Source organism: Sparus aurata, chromosome 20 (assembly GCF_900880675.1).
Source record: "Sparus aurata chromosome 20, fSpaAur1.1, whole genome shotgun sequence".
In the NCBI taxonomy this organism is placed as follows: Eukaryota; Metazoa; Chordata; class Actinopteri; order Spariformes; family Sparidae; genus Sparus; species Sparus aurata.
This window is the reverse complement of record NC_044206.1, coordinates 2,868,724-2,892,047: the sequence shown is the minus strand read 5'-3', so window position 1 is coordinate 2,892,047 and position 23,324 is coordinate 2,868,724. Positions and strand designations below refer to the sequence as shown.

Here is a 23,324-nt window from a genome sequence, read left to right as displayed (position 1 = left end):
AATAAATAAAATCTTGAATATATATACATGCAGTTTCTGTGTGAGTATATAAAAATTGATTGTGAAATTGACTGCGAAGGGGGCGCCGCCTAAGATTTTGCCTAGGGCACCAAATTACTCAGGGCCGGGACTGTGCCAGCCTCTGGATCAAGACTACAGGTGCCACCAACGGCCGTAAATCATACAATGCGCTTTTGTTTTTCTTTTTAATACCGAGCGTTAATCGCCCAAATATATATACATATATGATCTCACACTGAATTAATGCTTCAGCTTCTATCACCACTGCTTGTCCTGGTGGATGGATAAACCATTGCAACTGGTTTCCACACATTACGTTTCGGCCCTGCGTTCACTACATCATCGCGGTGGATCTCATTCCAGTCACAGTTGACAGGGTCTGAGCACGGACCTGTCACAGAATGGTTAGGGCCTCGTGATGGCGGAACAGGAAGATTAAAGAGGCCAAATCTGTATGTTGTTGTGTATGTAAAGACCCAAAATGAACACTGCAAGTGGACTTTGTGATGACTTTTAGCAAATTATTATAACAGTATATGTATTAGAATTATTCTGTCCAAGTTTTTTAAACTACAAAATCTGCAGAGCTGTCTATACAGTAAATCGTACGCTCAAGTGTCTTTTTACTTTTACCAAAAATAAATCACACTTGATCATAATATAAAAGACCAAAACATTAAATTCTGAGGATTAATGCTGTTAATTGTACAAGAAATCCCAAAACCCAGTACATCATAAAAAAATATTACAATAATAGAATTTAATTAAATGGTTTGGGAGATTTGTGGATAAAATCTGCCTGAAATGAATGGGATACTGTTGTGACTTTAGTATGTAATGGATAAAAATGGAGTAGTGACAGGACAGGACAGAAATGGCTGATGTAGGCATATATATTTCAACAAAGGAAAATAAGACAAAACAAAAAGAAGAACAAAAAGAAACTTTACAGCATCATACAATTCCAGTGCACTTAAATGCAGCATGGATTCCCTATACTGTGACTGTGAACATCCGACACAGAGTTTTTAATCACATGACTGTTTTGGTACAAAGAATCTGTCAGTATGGCAGAGAGCCTCATTTACTCGCCAAAAGGAAAACTGCATTCCTCATTAGGTTAATTACGGACTCTACGCAAATGAAAAGGCAAAGGTATACTAAAAGAATGATCTCAAGATTTTATGACTCGATATCGGATCATTCAAATAAAGACTGATTTGAATTAGATCATCCATTTTAAATCCAGCACTATTCATGATAACTTGGCATATCTGATAAGGATGTACAAGTGACAAATAATCAAGATTTCACTAGATTTAAATAATATAGAAGCCACCTGAATAAGTTCCAGGACGAAGTGTGTGTCTTTGCTGTAGAGTTCGGTGGAGAGGCGGTCCAAGCTACGGCCCAGCCTGTTCTGGTGGACCTGCATCAGGCTCTGGCCTTCAGCGGTCAATTCCACACCGATACCAAACTCCCTCTTCCTGTCAGAAACAAAAATGAGACAGGAGATAAGTATAGATAAGCTGTGGATACAGTGTAGGTAACTGTAAAGGTTGACATCATGAAAACAAACCTGATATCCTCAATTATAGCTCTCTGGAAATCTAATGTGGTCCCTGACTGGCAGCTGGCAGCATCCTTTTCATTCAAATCAGACATTTCTGACTGCTCCTCGCCCTGGCCTCCTTCAGCTTCACTGCTGATATCTGAAGTCTCTCCATTAGGCAGTGAGGTCAACTCATACAGCTCCTCTTCATCCTCCCCCTCATCAACCTCGACATCTTCATCACCATTGACTAGAAGAAAACAAATTACAACCAAAGAAAATCAAATTGCTAAGTGGTTTATGTAGAGTACAAAATAAAAAAAAACAGTGCTGTGGAGGAGTACTACTTTCACTCACCTTGTTGTAGGCTCTGGGTGAGATGGGAGGAAGCAAAGCTGTTGTCAATGACGTTGTCCTCAAGAAACTCATCTTCACTCATATTAAGAGCTGACAGACTGCTGCTCTCAGAATCTATCAAATTAGACTGAAAAAAAAAAGTGTGCCAAGTGAGCTAGGATGAGAAGAGAAACAAAAACAGTTACACTGAATGTCAGGTTGGAGGGCTAGGTCACCTGTTCGGCCACAGATTAAACAAAATGACAGCTAGAGTTAGTTACTTGCAGATTTGGCTTACCAAAGACACCAGCAAAGAAACACAGTACATAAAGTAGGCACATCAGAAACATCAGTTAGGTCAGACCACTGTGTCAAACTACATATTTTTAAATGCCATGGCCAAAATAAAAGAACAGACCAGTTGTCACTAGTTGTCTGCGTGAGTGTGAGCTTACAAAGAACAGAAATGCCTCATTTCTTATGATTTTATTTTTTTTCCAAGCAGCACAGAGTCTACCAATTCTTGTGAGGCCTTGCAATTAGGAGTTGCACATAATCAAAATCTGAATCCAGTATCAAATCTGCCTCAAGAATCAGATTTTAGTTTTGAATCTGTTTGAAATCAGAATCCAGTCAGATGCATTTCTGAAATGATGTAGGCCTAGGTTGCAACTAAGGCTTTGAATAACTACAACTCATACGATTCTGCTGCTGATTCTGTAGGCTGAGAGGACTGAACAATTCCTCCTTTAACAAATTTTAGTTTGCTTGGTATACATTGTAAAATAACAAATAACAAATGTACATTTCAGGAAACAAATTTACATTTCAGAAACCAAATTAACATGATACAAAACACTTTTACAAACGCCGAAACAAATTTACAAGTGGTGAAACACTTTTGCAAGTCCCAAAACAAATTTACAAATAACATCAACCAGAAAGGGAATGTACCAACTCCGGGGTTGAACCGGAAGTGATAACCCGGCAGCGGCCAATTCCAGTTGTTGTTGTTGTTGATGGAGTTCATGGTGAGCTCAAGATGGACAGCCATCGAGTGAGGTTTTGCCCGTTTTGTGGACAACATATGAGCCGTTTAACGCGGTTTTGTTCTTCGTGTGGTCGGTCTTTAGAGTTTTTAAGGGGCATGGACCAGATCGACGGACCAGATATGCTGCAGCAGTGCATAAAATATTTTAATGAGGGACACTCGTACGTTGTAATCGTGGACATGATGTAATGTTTACACGGTGTTCACATCAGGAATAGAGGAGTAATCCTTTCTGCGATATAACCCGGCTCCATTCAGTTTTTTCTCAGAGAACTCAAGCTGATGTGAACACTGTGTAAACATGACATCATGTCCACGATTACAGCGTACGAGTGTCCCTCATTAAAATATTTTATGCACTGCTGCAGCATATCTGGTCCATCAATCTAACCCGCAAGCAGCACTGAAGTGCTCAAATGACGTTAAAGCACACCCTCGAGGGTAATATTGCGATTATACAACTAATACCAACACAAATAAAATGTATAATCAAAATATATCCATGTTGATGGACAATTTGCTCTCAAATTTTAAAGGTTTTTGCGAGTGTGCGTCGCATTTCCATGGAAACACACGGGGTCTGACTAATAACTGAAACAAAATCAGTCAGGTCAGTAGACTCATATGTGTAATGGAACGTAGTTTACCACTCCATCAAATAATCCAACCCTCAGTAACGACCTAGCAACAGAAAGGATTTTCTAGTCCCAGCTGAGTGAAGTCTGAGCTGACGTTCATGTTTTATCGGGATCTCGGAATTTCCCGAACTAAATCAATACTGCACAGATAAACAGAAAAGGCTTATTTTTATCGCCCAAGTTATAACAAAGATGTTGATTTTTTTTTCTTTTATATTTTTTATAAAACGTTTTCACCGCGGCCACAATAGTGTCTCTCACACTGAAGGGAAAATAAATAATAGCCGGGGCATTTATTTGTTTCAATCACTTAACAGACCAGGTGTTTATTTGGGACCAGGGGGCAATTTGGGACAGGCGTTTAATTCCTTCCTCTCAAAAATCCGGGATGAAAATGTCACAAACTTCGCCAGCTTCTCTGTGAATTCTCCGGCATCCTGCTGGGCAATAGTTGTCTTCTGCAACTGAAGTTGTTGCAGCGGAGGAAACGATTCAGCAAACCAGCACTCACAGATAATTCATCATCTGTGCTGTCACTCACGGTGGCGTACATTTGTTTCTCCATCGCCCTGATCATTTTGTGGGACACTCTCTCGTGGCGTGCCCGTTTGCTGATAACTAATTCCCGCATGTTTATCTCAGGTTCCTCACTAGCCTTCTTCCTCCCTCCAGCAGGCAGCCTGGCCCTGTTGCTGTCCTCCTCGGACAGCTCCGTTTTTTTTTTTATCACCAATCTCTCACTCTCTTGGGGTCGACAGAGAAATGTCTAGCGGCTGCTTCTCCCGATTTTTCCTCTGCATATTTTACGGCAGAAAGTTTGAATTTCAAGCCGTACTTTTTTTTTTTGCTCAGCTCTGACAGTTACTATGTTGCCATGGAGATGGATACACTATTGCCACAGACTTGGCATAGTAATATTTTGAGTAATGAGTCAGGCGTGCTCTCATGCTGATTTGAGCACGGTCAAAATGTCTTGTTGACCAATCAGATTGCTTGGTCGGAACTACTTGTTGTATAATTCCGGTTCAACCCCGGAGTTGGTACATTCCCTTTCCGGTTGATGTTATTTGTAAATTTGTTTTGGGTCTTGTAAAAGTGTTTCACCACTTGTAAATTTGTTTCGGCGTTTGTAAAAGTGTTTTGTATCATGTTAATTTGTTTTCTGAAATGTAAATTTGTTTTCTGAAATGTAAATTTGTTTTCTGAAATGTAAATTTGTTTTATGAAATGTAAATTTGTTTTATGAAATGTAAATTTGTCTCTGCGTTTGTAGAAGTGTTTTGTATCATGTTAATTTGTTTTCTGAAAAGTCAATTTGTTTTGGTGTTTGTAAAAGTGTTTTGTATCATGTTAATTTGTTTTCTGAAATGTACATTTGTTTTGTGAAATGTAAATTTGTTTCGGTAATGTAATTTTGTTTTATGATATGTAAAAATGTTTTCCAAAATGTAAATTTGTCTCAAGCTTCGTAAAAGTGTTTCACATTTTGTAATTTTAGTTTGCACCTCCCGGCCACCGTACAATCTAGTGATAAAAACACAATACTTGGAATAACACCAAAAATTATCGATAGATCAGTCAATTAATCAAAAAAATAATGGATTGATAAAAATTAAAAAAAATGTTTTCACTGGTTTTTCTTTTTTTTTAAGTATTTTTTTGGCTTTATTGGCTTTATTGATAGGAGACTCAGACAGGAAACAGGATTAGAGAAGGGGAGTGACACGCAGCAAAGGGACCCGGGCCGGGAGCCTCTGTATATAGGACGCCCGCTCTACCCACTAAGCTAAACGGCGCCCCTTCCCTGGTTTTTCAAGCCATTCACGACTACATACAAAACAAAAATTAAACTTTGAATTTGTTCAAGTAAATGTGTTCAATATGATGTAACAGCTTTTGGGGAGGTGGTTTTTAATGTTGTATGCTGTTTTGGCATTACACTACTCAGATATTACTTTTCAGTTCCAGTGGGACCTAAAAATGTGCAAAGATCACGTCATGTGGATCAGATGATTTCTTCTCCCCAAGATAGATGCAGTCTGTATGGTTAGGACAATACATTTCCAAGGTCCATACATTTAAGTATTGTAGTAGTGTTGATATTTCTGTGTTTCAGATACGACATTTTCTAAATATTCAGACCTTGGCCTGTTCCACCGAAGCTCTGGGTGTGTTGCAGTCCTGGCACTGTGCTGGGTTCAGTTTTTTCTGGTAGTCTCTAACCCAGGTTGTGATGCCCAGGAGGATGCCCAGTCGGTGCAGACAGTTCATGTGCCTTGGGTCAGACTGGGCCGCAGTGATCAGGACCTGTTTAGACTTGGCCTGGCCAAGGACAAGGGAAAAGGGCTCCAAAAAGACCTGAAAGTCACATTCACACAAGAACATACACACCGTTTCTTAATCAGAGTTGTAAGAGTCCATTTGCTAATAATGCTTTTGAAACTTCGTTATGCAAACTACTGTATGTTATAATGACTGCTGAAAAAACAAACAAATGAAAGAAGAAACTGGAGTGTGTTTCAAAGACCAACAAGCCAGGGAAGCTGATTTATCTATGTGGCCAGACTGTAGTTGGCATGACAACTGTGAGACTGATAACTACCACCTTCTCAATTCAATAAAACTGATTAACTTCACAGGCTACAGCTGCCCACTCTTTTGGTCAAGGAGACCCTGACATGGTGTCACAGTTTATGTGTTTGCTATTTAAAAGCTGAGCACCTTTCACCAAAATATCACAATGGATCAAAGGTGGCACTACTGCGTCTAATCAGTCCTTCCAGAAAAACGCAGAGTTTTTTTGTGATTGTTGCGGGCAAAAATCCTTGATTATGCGGCACGTTTTCCTAAAAAATGCGATGGAATATGCGGGATATTTATGCAATTTTATGCGATGAAATTGCGGGAACTTGCAAAAATTGCGGGAACTTGCAAAAACTGCGTTTTTGGAGAAAAAAAGGGATTCCCCCAACACCCTGTTCTCACTAAGCTACTACCTTAATGTAAAGAGTCATTTCTTATTACTTCCTATGATAAGCAGCATACTACATCACAGAAAGTGCTGGGAATATTTAAGTTCTCAGCTTGTTTTATTTCAGACCTTAATAAACACATGGCTCAAACTTACAAAACATTGATGAGTTGAACAAGTTCTGTAGTTTTACAAAAGGAATATGCTACAAATTCTGTAAATATGAATAAATAAAATATAAAAAAATAAAATGTGTGCTTCCTGTTTTACAGAGGTAGCTGTAAAAAACAGACATCTTCTGTTAAAATAAGTGCTTCCAATGCACAAAGTGCAATCTCTTACTGTAATGTAAATTTACATACTACTTATATACTTACAACTGTAAGGTTTTTGAAACAAGTATGATTGTTTGTTGGCAAATGAGACTGATTTGTGGGCTTCATCATGGCTTCATCGCGGGGTTTGCAGCTTTTCGATAATGTTCACGTCGTGTAATTACGTCACTTCATAACGTTCCCATGGCAACAGGGGAAAATGGCTGCTCTTGTGTGAAGTAAATGCAAAAGTTTTCAACCTTCTGCAGAGATATATGTGACTTTTTTGCAATGAAAATGCGGGGATTATGAAATCACGCAAGCCCCGCATATTTTGCGTGGAAATCGGCAATTTATGTGGTGAAAGTGCGGCGTATTTGAAAAAATGCAGCCCCCGCATACATATGCGGACTTTGCCTGATCATGCATTGAATCATGCGATCGCATAATCGCGTTTTTCTGGAGGGACTGTCTAATACTGAAAGGCATGGATAGGACAGCTAAAAAATATCTTTTACAAATAGTCCAATATTTGAACTGGGACCAAGATGGACCAAATAACATACTCCTTGAGACTCCATAAATATATATTTATTTAAAGATGGGAGGCTTCCCCGGACATTACTAATATAATCAGGTGATCTGAACACTTACACATCTTCTAAATCAGATATGTAACTTAGTCTCCCCTTTTCATCCGTCCCCTTTGAGTATATACACATGCTCCCATTGCTTTCCTATCTTGTGCTTCAATTATTTTAGCAATTTTCTTTCCCCTAATGTTTAGGGATGGGGGAAAAAAATCGATTCACATAAGAATTGTGATTTTAATCATCCACAGTTCTAAATCGATTCATAAACTTCAAAAATCGATTTTTTACTAACGTTCCCCTGTCTCTCTGTGCGCCCCCACGGGCTTCCGTACACAGCGTTGCAGCAAGCTTGGGGAAAGAAAGACAACGAATTTGTCTTCAAAATAAGAGCTTTACATTGCACCCCACTGGAGTTTAGAACTAGGTTCTTAGCGGGGGGCTTTTAAATTTTTGAAAGTAGCGACCGTTTCTAGCTTGCCACTACAACAACAAGCGAACAGCGAAGACATCTTCAGAGACCGAGGAGACGCTAGCATCTCCCGGATCTCCGCGGCTGTCCAGTTGCTGATCTTAATGTCCGCGGATGAAGTGATGGACTGACTGCTGTGATCAGCTGTTTCCTGTTTTTAAAACTCGGCTGTGGGGCGCACAACAGTGCAGGTCATCCATACCTTCATCCATCTCACGCAATTTCCGGCATATCGGCGTCGATATGATCGCAATGGAGTTGGATAAAAGTGTACCTTCCGAGGTGACAAATTGGCGGACCATAATGTGACCATAGATAGATACCCTCCCACGAAACTGTCACCTTTTTTACGCTGAGGAGTTTGCAGGTCTGATTTCAGTTATGAACAGAAGTGTTTTTTTTGTATACCTTGAACTTATTCTTGTAGTCACTGAGAGTTGAGACTTACTTCTGGAAGAAAGGGGCAGCTGGCCTAAGCTTTTATTTAGGCAATTTTATTTATGCAAGTTATCTCTTGTACAGTAAGTAAGTTTTTATTTGTTTAGCATGAATAAATGTTACCTTTTAAGTTTGCCTTTGTGCCTACATCATTGGAATCAGTTTATTTAAAAATCACATTATCTTATACAAACTGTATTGTTTTGATGCCATAATTTGCCTTAACACACTATGTATTGTATCAATTTTTGAATCGAGAATCGGTTAAATCGAGAATCGGTTGAATCGAGAATCGATTTTGAATCGAATCGTGACCCTAAGAATTGGAATCGAATCGAATCGAATCGTGAGACACCCAAAAATTCACATCCCTACTAATGTTTACCTCTGTTGTATTCTTACCAATTCAATTTATACTTCCCACAGAAGTTTTTGCAGTTATATATTTTGCTGAAAACTGGAAAAAAAAAAAAAAAAAAAAAAAAAAAAAAACAGCAGAGAAATTAGTTTATATGATTGTTTAAGTAGTGACCCGGAGATAAAAACTTAAGTTTAAAAAATGGAAAACAAAAAGCTGACCTCCATCTGTCTGCACTCTGAGTACTGATGCCTTTAAAGGAGATGAAATCCCAGCACCAGTATGTCTACTCCATACATGAAAGGTTTGTTTTATGAATTGACAGCGAATGATGCAACACACCTACTAGTCTTGTGTTAAGCCTAATTGCACAGACTATAAATCATCAATTAGCTTTCAAGGAGAGAAAGATGGTTCTGGGATATCAGAGCTTAAATTACATTTTCCTATTGAGCCTTATTATGGAGCTGTGGCTCAAAAGTCCAAGTAAAACTTCAACATAACCAGGTTTTTCCCTACTATTATAATAAGGTTTAGGCGCAGCACCACCTGAGCCGAATTAGTGTAAAATCTAGATCTCCAAATCTAATTGTTGTAGTCTGTCCCCAGTGGACCTTTTTTGTTTAATCATTCCGTTTTCTGTGTGTTGTGTTTCTATTATCCGTTTCAGCTTTTCCATTTTTATACACAGATAATTGACTTCAATAATGCAAAATTATTATAAAAGAGTAAAGTTTTCTTGGTGGAGGACCTCAGAGGCTCTAACCAATTAGTGTCTTCAACAAACCTATGGAAAACACTGATAACTTCTCTCCAAGAATAACAGAGAGAATATGATTTGATCCTGTAATCTGACACGGTCAGTGCAGTGTGACTGACCTGCTGCAAAAGAGCCTGGCACGTTTTGGTGGGGATTCGTGTCAAACACGCCAAGAGGAATTTGGCCACTCTGTTGTAACATGACACATCCTCTTCAGCTTGGGACAAATCTAAAGAACACAAAAAGTATTTTAGTAATGGTGACACACTCATTCAGCCATTGCAATACAACATCTGTAAATATTTCTCAGCTCTGAAGTGAATAAGAAAGGAATCACTACCTTCTTTGGCCACAGCTGCTGCTAGGGAGCTCTGCATATGATTGGCCAGGAGGGCTGTCGGAGCATTGATGACCCCGTCAGCCATCACCATGGACACCAGGTGGCCGGCTGTGCCAACGGGGTCAAGGGTGGTGGCAGCACTAGAGAAATGCTTGTCCCCTGTGTGTGTGGTGAGTCTGAGCAGCAAACCTGGCATCACCTCCAACGCTGACAGGCCTGTATTAGCTGTAAATTGTTTAGAAATAACCTTTTATTTTTACATATCATTATTAAACAATATCTAAAGTGAATATTCACAGGCTCAAAAATAATGTATTCCATTTTCTAAAACTTTTAGTCATCATATTGGCATGTTTGATAAACACAGAGAAGTATCAAATGTCACCACAGAGGAAGAAGCGTGGACCATCTGTCAACAAATTATCAATCTGATGATGCACAGACACTCTGTGGCTGATTCCTACCTGCATTGCTTTCAATGAAGTCTTTGAGGGAGCCATAACGTGGTTTAAAGATCAGCTCCCATTGGCTCCACTCACTTAAATCCTCCAGCAGAGGGCAGGAGAGCAAACTGGCCAGAGCTTGGGCATTGGACATCTCACCCAGGCGTCCTACTGCCTCACACCCATCTTCAGGACTGTTCATAGTAGGGACATGGGGACAAAATAACAACATAGATGGGGACATGTTCGGTTCCATGCTAGGAATTTTATATTTTACTATTTAAATTTTTTTTTTTTTTTTTTTTTTTACATCTATTCAAAAATGATTGAGAAAAAATGGTAACATCACACTCTGGTTATGTTACTGGCAGATGCAGTTATTTCATCCAACACTTGGCCCCTTTTACTCTGATTCTCCTGTATTAACTTATTTATTGATTTTCCTATACTATTGTAGCTGTCAGCATCAAGTTCCATACATCCTTTGATTGAGGAAACCTTCAGTTTTAGTCAGCTCATTTAAAGTCCTAATATTTCACTGTGAATTCAGACAGGTTTAGCTTTTTAATTTAGAAAGATGAACTGGGATGTTTTAGACTTCCAAATGATTTTTTCACTTCATCTGACTGTCCAAAACAAGTTAAAACCATTTTTTTATAAAATAATCTGAGGCGTTTTTCAGTGAAAAACGGGTGTCCAAAAAGAGGGTAAATATAAAGATTATTGAATGACAACAGAGGACATCAAAGCAATGGTGAACTTCTTTTGAGAAATGTATGCTCCACTGAAAATGAACAAAAGAGGCTTAGCTACAACCACTGCCTGCTGGCCCAGAAGGAGAAACTACATGGGTTTCCTTGACAAACCAATGCTGCAGAACATGATGTTCACGATCACGATCACTGCAGAGCCCCTAAATGCCCAAAGAAGACCACTGTGATACCACTGAAAAGCTGAAACTCGGCTAATTTCAAGCTTGAAGATAAGTTAAGTCAACATAAGTACTGTAAAGCACACATAAATCATGTAAAATGCCTGTTATGACTCTAGAGACAGCTTTACAATGAAAAATTAACCCTGAAAATGTTCTAATGCTATCCCCGGGTTATTGTTGGCCTGGCCACACGCATTCAAAAATGTATCAGTCTGGAACCTCTCAGTTCATTTCCAATCTCCAAGGGCTCTTATCAACATGCACAGACCAAAATGCCTTCTTCGTATGCAATTGGATAGCCCAACAGCCAATCAGGGCAGTGAAATGTGTGACGTGTGACATGCAATAGATCGATGGAAATCCATCTGGTAGGGTGACAAGACGCATCTGCCAAACATATCTGCCAAGGCAAATTAATGATAATGACCTTGCAGATGTGCCCGGTTCCCAGGCTAGGTCATCTTATCTTGGGCTTAAGATTTGTGTCAGAAAACCTGTCTCTCTGTCTGTCTCTTACTACACTGCTAACCTTGATTTGCAGTGTTTGGCGAACAGAGCTGACTCGTAGTAGACCGGGCTCAGTCCTCCTCCAGCCAGCGTTCTCTGACGCTGCACAAAGCCAGCCAGCAATTGTAAAGTGCCGAAGCCAAGTTCACGAGTGTCCTGCACCCTGTAGTGGGACCTCAGTGCTGACTCAATGTGGGAGAGCTGGGAACAGAGAGGTGGATGTTAATGTTCAAGTCAAACTGTTGAATTCTTCTATTTTTTTAAATTTTCATTTTCTTCACTGAGACACACAGATGGACCCTTAAAATCTACAACAACTCATCAACAAGCCCAGCCAGCAGATGTCTGTCTCTGTACATTACATCAGCTGACATTTTGACCATCATCCCATGACATACACTTTTTATACTGTGAACTTTAGCACATCCCGATATGAATAGGTTTGCACAAAACATACATACTTGCTGCAGTATTTGTTCTAATATTTCCTTTATGGTCTGGACTGCAGTAATTACCCTTCATTTTTATGCACCAGACACCACAGCAAATTCCTTCCTCTAAAAAAGGAGTGGCATTTTATTGTCCACTATTAGACTGATGTGTTTGGTACATGTCTGTGCTGCCCCCATTGAACTGAAGCATATGGCTGGGAGTTACAAATAGCTCCTTAAAGAGACATTGCTTGATTTTCAAATGCATTGTTTTGGCCCTCCAAGCACCAAAAGAGAAGGCAGAAAACGAGGGGGGGGGACTGTCCCTTTAATAGGATAAAGAGCTTTGTTCTCGTACTTAAAAGTGTGTATGTTTTGTGACAATTTTGTGCCTTTTAATGCCTTACTTCATCTGGATCAGTGGAGGTTATGTCGCCACACTGGTTGATGAACTCAAACACGTCTTGTCTGGTGGGTCTGAAACCGCTGCCTACAGGTTCCATGATGCCATTGCCCAAAAAAACAGTAGAGCCCAGGGTGCTCTGCAGCAGCTGCACACAACCAGAGACAAACAGGATGAAAACAGTGTGCATTTATCTATTCAGTGTTGAAGGGTCAGGAGATCTTTTCAATGGCCTTGGATTTATAATCCATACTCATACAGACTGTAAGGGTTCTATCTTAAGCCTGACGCAAAGTGACGCACAGTGCAGCACAAGTGTCATTGCTAGTTTCAGACCTACGCAGTTTTCATTTTTACGGCAAGTGCCATGTTGTGTAAATAGCAGGGATATAACGATCCCAAAAGGTCATGGTACAGTATAACCGCAAAAAATAGTCAAGATATGATATCACAATATTTTAAAAAAGGAAGAAAAAGATCACTTGAACAATGTCCTTTAACTACAAATATGATGTGTACAGCATTTGTTATTCTGATAAAGTTTGTTTTTACTTTTAGCAGTAAGGTACTTCTGCTTTCCTTCTATAGTAAAATAGAAGTAGCTTGCCGTGACCTACACACCTGTCTGCTTCACCTAACGAAGCCAACCAGAGTCTGAATAGGGCAGGTCTTATGAGAACTTATGGGACCCATTATATTAGCAGAGTGATTGCGCCATCTGCTGTTCAAAGAGTACGATTGTTACTTAACAAGGAGACAATTGTCACTAATTGGAACCCATGGTATACATGCAATACATACATTGCAGTAACAATTAAAAATCTCATTCAAGTCCACTGATAAAATGTATCTAAATACAATTTACTCAAGTGCTAGCATTTCCATTTTCTGCCATTCAAGTAAATGTATTTGATAACTTTAGTTAATAGTTACTTTGCAGATTCAGATAAGGCAGGCTGTTACTTGTTAATTGTTAAATCATCTACAGTTTAACTAGCAAAAGGGAGTTGGACATGTCCTAAACACACTTGTGCCTTGCGACTGTTTAAATAGAGCACAAAGAGTAAAATAAAATATTTTAGACTTGTACTACTACTTGTACCTGATTGTGTTTTACCAGGAACTCCAGAAAGCTGCCTTGCTCTAGAGAGAGGAAATCTTTGACTTGAAAGTGTTTGATTAACTTTCTCTCCAAAGACGCCATGTGGGCCAAAGTGAAGGCTGAGTTCTGAGAAGACAGGCTGTCTTTAAGGTACTGCTTCACTTTGACTGAGAGACACAGAGAAAATTCAGCATCAATGACATTTATCAGATTAACCAAATATGTGTGGCGGAAACATATAAATACCTTCACTGGGGAGAGACGTGGTGGGTTTGTCCTCTGTCTTCGTTTGTTCGGTGGTTTTGGATGACTTGTCGTTTGGCACAAGGCCCTGTGGGACAGCCAGGGAGCCCCCACAGATGGCCAGCTGAAACAGAGCCTTTGCTAGCCGGTTATCTGACACCTGCAGCAGGAAGCTCTGGATTTGCTGCAGTGGCAATGACATCACAAATCACTAATGAGTTGTGTTTCTTTGGGAAACAATGTGTCAACATTAAAAATCATTCAGTTATGAAGTTTATGTTTTAAACAACATGCATCAATTTGTGCAAAGCAAACACAGACTTAAAGTCATCAACAATGTTACACTGTTTTTCAGTCTTCAGCTTCAATGATTATTCAATTAATTGCTAATTGTCACCTTGTACTTTAATCTCCAAATATTTGATAATCACTTTATCAGTTTGAGTGACTTAAAAAAAAGTCAAAGCTTTCTGATTCAAGGCATTTTCTCAGCATCAATGCTCCGACAGCCCTCCATTTTCCTCAGCATTTTTTAGGAATCAAATGTTGACTTTTACACATAAATGTATAAACTATCCCATACCTGCTGATGTATTCAGTCTGGAGCTTGGTTCTATGGTTTAGTGAAAGTCTTTTATTTCTAATGAAGGGAAATCTACAGCAAATGATTTGCTTCCAACTTTAAATCTTAATGTTGGAATTAATGGAGGTGTTCTTGATATGTTGACACGGATAAGGATGATAAATTCACCAGGATAAAGATAATCCCAAACATGTACAAGTAGACACTGCTGTCAAGATGAGTTAAGCCACACATATCAAGTCTCACCAGTATCCATTAGCTGAACTTTTTCTTACGCCTTCATAAAGGATTAGGATATGATGAAAGGTGACATTTTGTTAATGAGTTCGGAAGTGGAGAGCAGCTCTGAAGCCCACAGCTCACGATGGGAAGCTTAATGTAATTATCACCCAGAGGCATACAGCAGCAAAAAACAGGATTACACAAAATTCCCAAACTGCCACTGAGCAAGCTCTTTCGATTCACCCGAGGAAGCACTGGATAACAGAAGACATCTCTCAGTGCCTAACACCCACCTTGGCCATCCTGGGATTGAACACCCCCTCTGCATTTGAGAAGACTGCAAGCACAACCTCGGATGCTGTCATGGAGGCGTACTTCTTCCTGAGGTCGAAGCTCCCTGTGGAGGAGATGGAACTTGCTCCTTGCAACGGCTCCAACACACTCTTCTTTATCTTCCTCAGTCGCTCCAGGACCTCCTCCTCCATCTCCTTCTGGATGACCTCCCTGGCTTGCTCCAGGATGATGTGCTCACAACGACTCACCTTCATTAAGCTCTGAGAAGGAACGTCAAACAAGCTTAGAATTACATATCAATAAACTTATTTTTTATCTCAATTGAACCACTGTATTTCCACCTGATAGGTTGTATCACTGTGGTTAATAGTTATGGATATGTGCCAAATGATTTCCCAACAATAACCTGAAGTGTGCCAGTTCTAGAATGTCTACGGGTATCACTCAGGATCTACCGATATAGTTTTTTGAGGGCCAATGAGATATCCAATGTTAAGCAGCCATGACTGGCCATCCCTTCTTGTAATAATACCTCCTGGCCTGAGAAGCGATAGTGAGTCACTGTATACTCTTGTGTGTCGCAGGAGATAATGAAGAAGTCAAGCATCATAGCAGCAGCATGGGTGAATGTGGCTATTCTAATAGTTGTTGTTGCATGGTGCAGTAAAACTGATTTCAGGGTGAAGCATGATGCAGTGTTGCACAATGACTATTTGGAGAAGTGGATGAATATGAGTGATGGATTTCAAGGCTACCATTTCCAAAGTTGAACTTTTTAAAGGTCTTTAAAATTATCTGTATAAAAAATTCATTAGCACCGAGCTTAGTTTCAAACATATCTTTATAAATGAAATTGAAAACACAAGTTGATGAATGGTAAAATGTGTCTATGCATACCGTTTATACAAAATCCACAACAACAGAAACCTAATGGGAATGTTGCCATGAAATTTACTGAGCACATTTATGCTGCTGATTGAAAATCTTTTGTATCCCTAACTTTGTTTTCAATTTTCCAGTAAACAATCTTGGAATACTGCAGCAGGTCATGTCCCTTACCGATATGGGCAGTGCAATGCTGTGTATCCTGATGCCCAGCTCGTAGGGAGATTCACAGTTGTAGTGGTCAGCCAGATACTTCATGAACTCAGCCAGGTCTACTTTGGGCTTGCTCTGCTGCCTCCTAAAAATGCGAAGTTGCTAAAGAATGGAAACAGAGTAGACGTTATTTTTAATAAAATTCAAAGTAGGGCTGCGTTATACGTATTGTCTTCAGCAATAAAGATAATTAATAATATTAACTCATGGCCGATAGTGATAAGATAACCGATAATTCACAGTTTTGTATTTTAAAAGGAAGACCTGGAGTTTCTGCACATCTGAGGGTGAGAAGTTCTAAGATTGGTGATGACAAGCTTGACTCTCTAGGCAAGTGTGGCTCTAACGAAGTGCAGCAGTTTAAAATCATGAGGGTGAAAACAATGAGCTACGCATCATCTTCTTCTCCTTCACCTTCATATTGGTGGATCACAAACCAACTTTAAAGATCCTCCCTTCAGTGTTTCTTCCTGTCTAACTGAACATTCTTCCTCAGAGAGTGGGCGCATGGTCAATAGTCATACATATTTATTACCATGGCAACCCGACAGCCATTATAGCAAGATCAACATCACTAGCATGGATAAGTGATGGCATCATTTAGCATGGACAAACAGCAGGAATATTAGCAGGGATAGTGCTAGCTATTAGTCTAACAGAAGTTCTTTGTGTATACGGAGGAGCTGCAGGGTTTATTCATGATCAAACAATAACCTGTACTGTACATTTACTGCCACCAGACGACATCTATGCTAAACATTCCTCTCTGCTCCAGTCGCTAACACAGGTCTGCTCTGAACACACTCACCAGAGCTCTCTCTCCTACTCTTGTTCGACCACTCACAAATTACGCACTGCCCTGTTACCCAAAAGGAGCCATGCCACTTTTAAAACCCTTATTGGAGGATGACATATGACTCCTAGTCCACTATGGTCATCAACTTTATTCCATATTAGCAACAGCTTGAATTCAGTGACTTTGAGCACAAAATGTATGTTTTTGTTAAAAATAATATTTGGTGAACAATGGCTCATTAACACTGGCAGGAAAGGACTTTAAAACATATTTAATATCATATTCATATCAAAATACACTCTAGGGGGTCTTTAATGGTACATACTACCTTTTTAATGTATATACATCAGTAGTAGTGTGTGGAGTATGTAGATGCTGCGCTTGTTGACTCAATAGAAGCAATTTGTCTTTTTATCAGCTATTCTTTCACTCAAACCAATAAACAGTCGATAATATGAAATTGTTATATTGTTTCTGTCTCATCACACAGAAGGAAAGCTTAAATGCATGACATAATTCACAAATTGACATTTCAACACATCTACATTCAGGTAAATCGCATTATTTTATATGGCCTCCATGATTTCATTTGCACCTAAAAGAAACATTCCTACAACCCTGGCATGTGGACTGTCTCCAAAAGCTGAGAAGAATGTGGTGTTAAAATTCAGCCATTACAAATGCAACATTGGTATTGTTTATGTTTATGTTATTTATTTCGGGCATGTCAATTCATAAACATCACATTTCATCATTGTTCAAATAATACAATACACATGGCCGAAAGGGAAAAGCGGGAGAAGCCAAAGCTTATCAAGTCCCGCCCCCATTACCCACAGGATAAAATCTTCATCCTGATCTTTTCTTGTCTTTTGCATTTTACATTTTCTTTTCTTTTTTTTTTTTTTTTTTTACCTAACAACTTCTTTTGTTATGACCTTTGACAAAACATATTACAGCAGTGGCATACAGAGCTGAATTCAAGCTCTAGACAGTACATACAGATTACATGTGTGTCTGCACATGTGTCCATATTAGTCCATCATGAGTGAACAACAGTCTCATCTTATAGCCTCATCTTATAGCCAGGCTTGCCACAAGGTCAGAATGTCCAATCGACAGAGAGCAAAAGTCCAGTGTATTTATTATTTGTTGAGATGGTGTTGGGATGGTGTAAGAGCCCTTTAATGCATTTTTATGCTATTCATCAGTCTCCTCTGCAGCTTTCATCGCTGTTAGCTTCGCCATGTCCTCCCGATTGGTGGCTACATCAACTCGCATCTGTATCACGAACTCGCGAATTGCTGAGATGTCAGAGCGTATCCCGACCACAGCACTCCGAGTAGTGGCGTTGTCCGCCCTCGCACTGGTCTGCTCAGTAGCGATCTTTCTCATTTTCCGATATTGCATAAAGATTCCAAATCCCAAAGCGATCGTTCCAATTGTCATGAACGTGAACATGTACATGTCCTCGACATCCTCCACATACAGTGCGGCAAGGCAGATGACTCTCCACTTTCCCCAACCATCCATAACGTAGCCGGACATGAAGGTCCCGTCCGGGCATGTCGGTTCACCAGAACCCGCACACCGTGTTGAGAACACTCTGTCGAAGGCATTCATTGACCAGCTCAGCAACTCCATCGTGGATTGATCGATTGGTTGATTGGTTAAGAACGTTGTTGTACAATATTAGACGAATCTCAATCGAATGACTGTTGTGTGCCGATTTACAGGGCTAGTTGAGTTCTTCACAGCTCAGAAGAACTTGTGATAACTCACAATAGTGTCACAGTGTTCGTACCTAAGTTGTCTCACATTGTTGATACACATTATAACAACATCCTGCTATGTACAACTGGCATTGGCCTTGGACCGTACAATTTTCTCAGGTTCAACTTATTGTTTGGGTACAGAATGGTATTTGTTATGCTCACATGCCGTCACAACACAGTGTCTGCACAGTGTCTGTTGATTTGTGCCTCTGACCTTTATCAACCCTCCTGTATTGATCTGTACTGATCAACGATTGAATGTACATACTTTTTCTTGAAGCCACTTAGTGTTGCTGATTTTTTTGACATCTTCTTCTAGCACATTCCATTGTTTAACACCTTTGACCGATAAAGAAAAGGATTTTAACGTAGTTCGTACTTTACTTTGCCTGAAAATCATGTTCCCTCTGAGATTGTGTCTCTCCTCTCTGTCTAGGAAGAGTATTTGCAAATTATGAGGGAGGCTTTTGTTAGCAGCCTTGTACATCATTTGTAGTGTGCGATAGTTTATTAAGTCATATAGTTTAAGTATTCTTGATTCAATAAATAACTGATTTGTGTGTGCCCTATAGTTGGCATAATGTAAGATTCTCAAAGCTCTTTTTTGGAGTATTAACAAAGGCTGTGTGGAGCCTTTATATGTGTGTCCCCACACCTCTGCACAGTATTGCAGGTGTGGAGAGACGAGTGCACAGTACAACAGATGAAGTGCTTTTTGATTTAATATTTTTTGTGCTTTCCAGAGTATGGACACACTCCTGGCCAACTTCCTTTTTAGCTGTCTTATGTGTGGCTTCCAACTTAACATGTCGTCGATGATTACTCCCAGTACTTTGTTCTCATGTACCCTTTCAATATTCACTCCGTTTACTTGAATGTTAGTACTGTTGTTGCAGCCTTTTTTCCCATATAGCATGTATTTAGTTTTCTCAAGATTTAGTGATAATTTATTTATATTAAACCACACATGAAGTTTGGCCATTTCGTGATTTACTGTTTCCACAAGTTGGTTCAAGTCAGTCCCAGAACAGAAAATATTTGTATCATCTGCGAATAATATTAATTTCAGAATATTTGACACTTTGCATATATCATTTATATATAGTATAAACAGCTTTGGACCCAGAACTGACCCCTGTGGGACCCCACAGACTATGTCCAAGCTAGTCGATGTGTTATCACCCATTTTGACATATTGGGATCTCTTGTGTAGATAGCTCTTGACCCACTGCAGTGCTACACCTCTAATGCCATATCTCTCCAGTTTAGCTATTAAGATATCATGATTAACGGTGTCAAATGCTTTTTTCAGGTCTATGAAAATTCCTATTGAATGTTGTTTTTGGTCAATAGCGTCAGTAATGATTTCCACAGACTCAGTTAGAGCAAAGGCAGTCGAGTGGTTCCTTCTGAATCCATATTGGCTGTCATATAGCAATTTGTGTTTGTTGATGAAGTTATCTAGCCTATTGTTGAATAGCTTCTCTAGGATTTTCGACAGTTGTGGCAGTATTGAGATTGGTCTGTAATTAGTAAACTCGTGTGTGTCACCATTCTTAAACAGTGGCACAACTTTGGCAACTTTCATTTTAGTGGGAAATATCCCAGTTTGAAATGACAGATTAAAAAAGTATGTTAGAGGTGAAATAATTCCGTCTAATACTTTCTTAATTAGCCTCATGTCGAAGTCATCAACATCAGTGGAAATTTTTGTTACGCATTCGTTGACCAGATGTCTAATCTCTGTGTCCTTCACTGGTGTGAGAAACATTGAGCTGGGAGTTCTGTCTCCATCCTTATCAAAGTGGTCCCAGTGTAGAGGCAGGAACACACCAGCCCAACCGTTGGACGTCTGAAGCGTTTGGAGAGACTCGGACGAGGTCGGGAACAAATATGTTTGGTGTGTTCAGCTCTGTCGGAAGCTTTCGGAGCCGTGCGGACGTTGTCGGATCCGACTGAGCATGCGAAGTCTGAGGAGGAGGGCCGTCGGACGTCTGAGCCATTGGATCCTCTGATTGGTTGTGTGTCAGCTGAATGGCCGTTCTGATTGGCGGTGTGCTAGCGAATCAGCGCGGAATGTGGGAGGGACGGAATACTGTGTGCGCTTTGTTTTTCTATGCACTCCGTTCCGTCATTCCCCGTTTTCATGTTTTGCAGTACTGGCATCAGACTAGTTGTTATGTCCGTTCAGGACGAATGAATTTGTGTTAGTTTGGTAATGCCTCGCTGCATGTTTAGTATGCAGCTGTTTTTTATCGGAAATAGTTAAGTTTCGTTTTGATCGAAAGTAAAGAGAGTTGCGTGCATAAGCTTCTCGTTTACAACCCACAACACAAGCGCCACCCGCTTATTGCATCTCGCGCAAGCGCAGAACGTACACGCTACTGTGGCGTAGGCAGCACGTCGAAGCGCTGTGTTCAATGCAACTTTTCTGCCGAACGGATCAGACAAGAGGCAACGGAGTGGTCGGAGAGTGGTCGGATAAGGCAGTTGGACGTCTGGGCGGTGTGTGGGGGCCTTAAGGGTGAGTCAGGAATGTCCTTAGCTAGCTCTGGCCCGATGTTTACAAAGAATTGATTGAATCTATTTGTTATGACTTCCGGATTTTCTTCCTGCATGTTGTTATACTTGAAGTAGGGAGGATAGTTAGGCTTTGTGCTTTTATTATTAGTCACATTGTTTAGAATATCCCATAATTTTTTTGTATACTTCACATTTTCTGCTAGTAGATTGCTGTAATATTCTTTCTTGCATTCCTTTAGGATGCTGTTTAGCTTGTTTTTATACCTTTTATATCTCACTTCAGAGTGTTTTTCTTCCTGCAGGCGTTTATCAATGTTTTTGTGAGCCATGGTTTCTGCTCCTTATTCTGATTAGGGTGTTTCTTTTTCACAGGACAGTGTCTGTCATACAGTGTTTTAAATTTTTGCAAAAAGGAATCATGTGCATCATTCACATCTGTTTCATTATAAACATTATTCCAGTTTTGCCTCAGTAGTTCATTTTTCAGTATATTCATTCCTTGTTCAGTTCTGACCCTTATGTATGTGTTTTTGTTAGGTGTCATAGTCATAGATAGCAAAGATTGGTAAGTGGTCACTTATATCATTTATCAGGAGTCCACTTACTATGTCATTAACGTTAGTAAAAATATTATCAATTAGAGTAGCGCTGTGTGTCGTGACCCTGCTTGGGCGTGTGATGAGAGGTTGTAAGCCCATTGTATACATCAAATTAATGAACTCGTCAATTACCGTGTTTTGTTTCGGATTGAGCAAGTCAATATTTATATCACCACAGATAAAAACTCTCTTTTGACTTGTTTCGGAGAATATTTCTCCCACACATTCATTGAAGTCCTCTATTTTTGAGTCTGGTGCTCTGTAGACACAGCTTACAACTATATTTTTACCTTTAGTTACACAGATTTCAATTGTCACACATTCCAATAAGTGATCCACAGCTTTAGACATGTTTTGTACTGTCTCATACTTGATATTATTGTCAATGAATAGTGCCACTCCTCCTCCGCCTTTGTTTCTCCTGTTAACACATACAAGATTATATCCATCCAGGAAAAAATCTGTGCCTTTGTCTTCATTAATCCATGTTTCCGACACTGCAATGATGGTGAAAGGGGTTTTGAAGTGATTTAGGTATTCCTTGATGTGGCCGAAGTTGGTATATAGACTCCTGCTGTTAAAGTGAATTAGAGACAGTTTCCCGTCCATCTCAGCGCTGTCTCTATATTGAACTTCAGTATAATACTTGCAATTCCCAGTCATGTTGAAACAGAAGTGATTATCCGGGTCAATTCCTTCGTTCGGGTCAGATAAGGTATGATTCACATGTTGATTTGTAATGAACTCCACACTTCCTAGCTCAGCAATCCTTTCAGATATTCCCATCATACTTTCAGTCCGTGTAAGAACCGTTGAACTTTGCTGTGCTGTAGTTATGGAGTGTTCGTGAGCCATACCTTAGTTATTGTATTTCTCCAACTCATCCTTGCTCCTGATCTGGATTATTTTGACTTCTTCAGCTGATGCTCCATCAATTACAGCATGACTGACCACAGATCTAGCCATTTCTGTGTCTGAAATGGATGTTGATGTTTTTTCCTGCTTCAGATGCTTTGCTCTATGCATTACAGCAAGGGTATTCACTTACAATTCAAAGAGGTCCAGTTAGAGAAGATTTCCTTGAGTCAAGGTCCAGAACCCCATAATGTCTGATTTGCATTATGATTCAGTGCCATATACAGTAGCTTATATTGAAGTAGGGTCCAACACACTTAAGACTTCCGCTTACATAGCCAGCTAACTTGAATGGGGATAAAATTCAGTCATTCGGCTCTTCTAGAATTTCCAAATTTTAATCGGACCGAATGACTCAAACAATTTTTTGTCTTTAGCCTTTTCATGGATTTATTGATAGGACATCTTGATGGATGACAGGAGATGGGGATGAGAGAGGGGGGATGATATGCAGCAAATGGCAATGGTTGGACTCGAACCCCAGGCCGCTGCAGCGAGGACAAGGCCTTTGTACATGGGTCGCACACTCTTCCAACTGAGCTACTGGGGCCCTGACAGTATTCTGACAATAAAACGAGTCATTTCGTGGGGGTTGTGAGCCTCAAAAACATCCAC

General features: G+C 39.8%; 1 protein-coding gene across 1 annotated transcript in view; it reads right to left on the bottom strand.

The window, feature by feature from the left end:
* LOC115571077 (protein NO VEIN) overlaps positions 1-23,324 on the bottom strand; it is an 83,649-nt gene that overhangs the window by 50,522 nt on the left and 9,803 nt on the right. The window contains exons 7-19 of the mRNA XM_030400127.1: positions 16,063-16,203; positions 15,003-15,263; positions 13,908-14,088; positions 13,662-13,828; positions 12,564-12,707; positions 11,748-11,926; positions 10,306-10,478; positions 9,842-10,066; positions 9,621-9,730; positions 5,741-5,956; positions 1,931-2,057; positions 1,601-1,823; positions 1,361-1,508 (exon numbers count right to left, since the gene is read on the bottom strand). Of these exons, the coding sequence (XP_030255987.1) occupies positions 1,361-1,508; positions 1,601-1,823; positions 1,931-2,057; positions 5,741-5,956; positions 9,621-9,730; positions 9,842-10,066; positions 10,306-10,478; positions 11,748-11,926; positions 12,564-12,707; positions 13,662-13,828; positions 13,908-14,088; positions 15,003-15,263; positions 16,063-16,203 (2,295 nt within the window). The remainder of the gene's footprint in view (positions 1-1,360; positions 1,509-1,600; positions 1,824-1,930; positions 2,058-5,740; positions 5,957-9,620; positions 9,731-9,841; positions 10,067-10,305; positions 10,479-11,747; positions 11,927-12,563; positions 12,708-13,661; positions 13,829-13,907; positions 14,089-15,002; positions 15,264-16,062; positions 16,204-23,324) is intronic.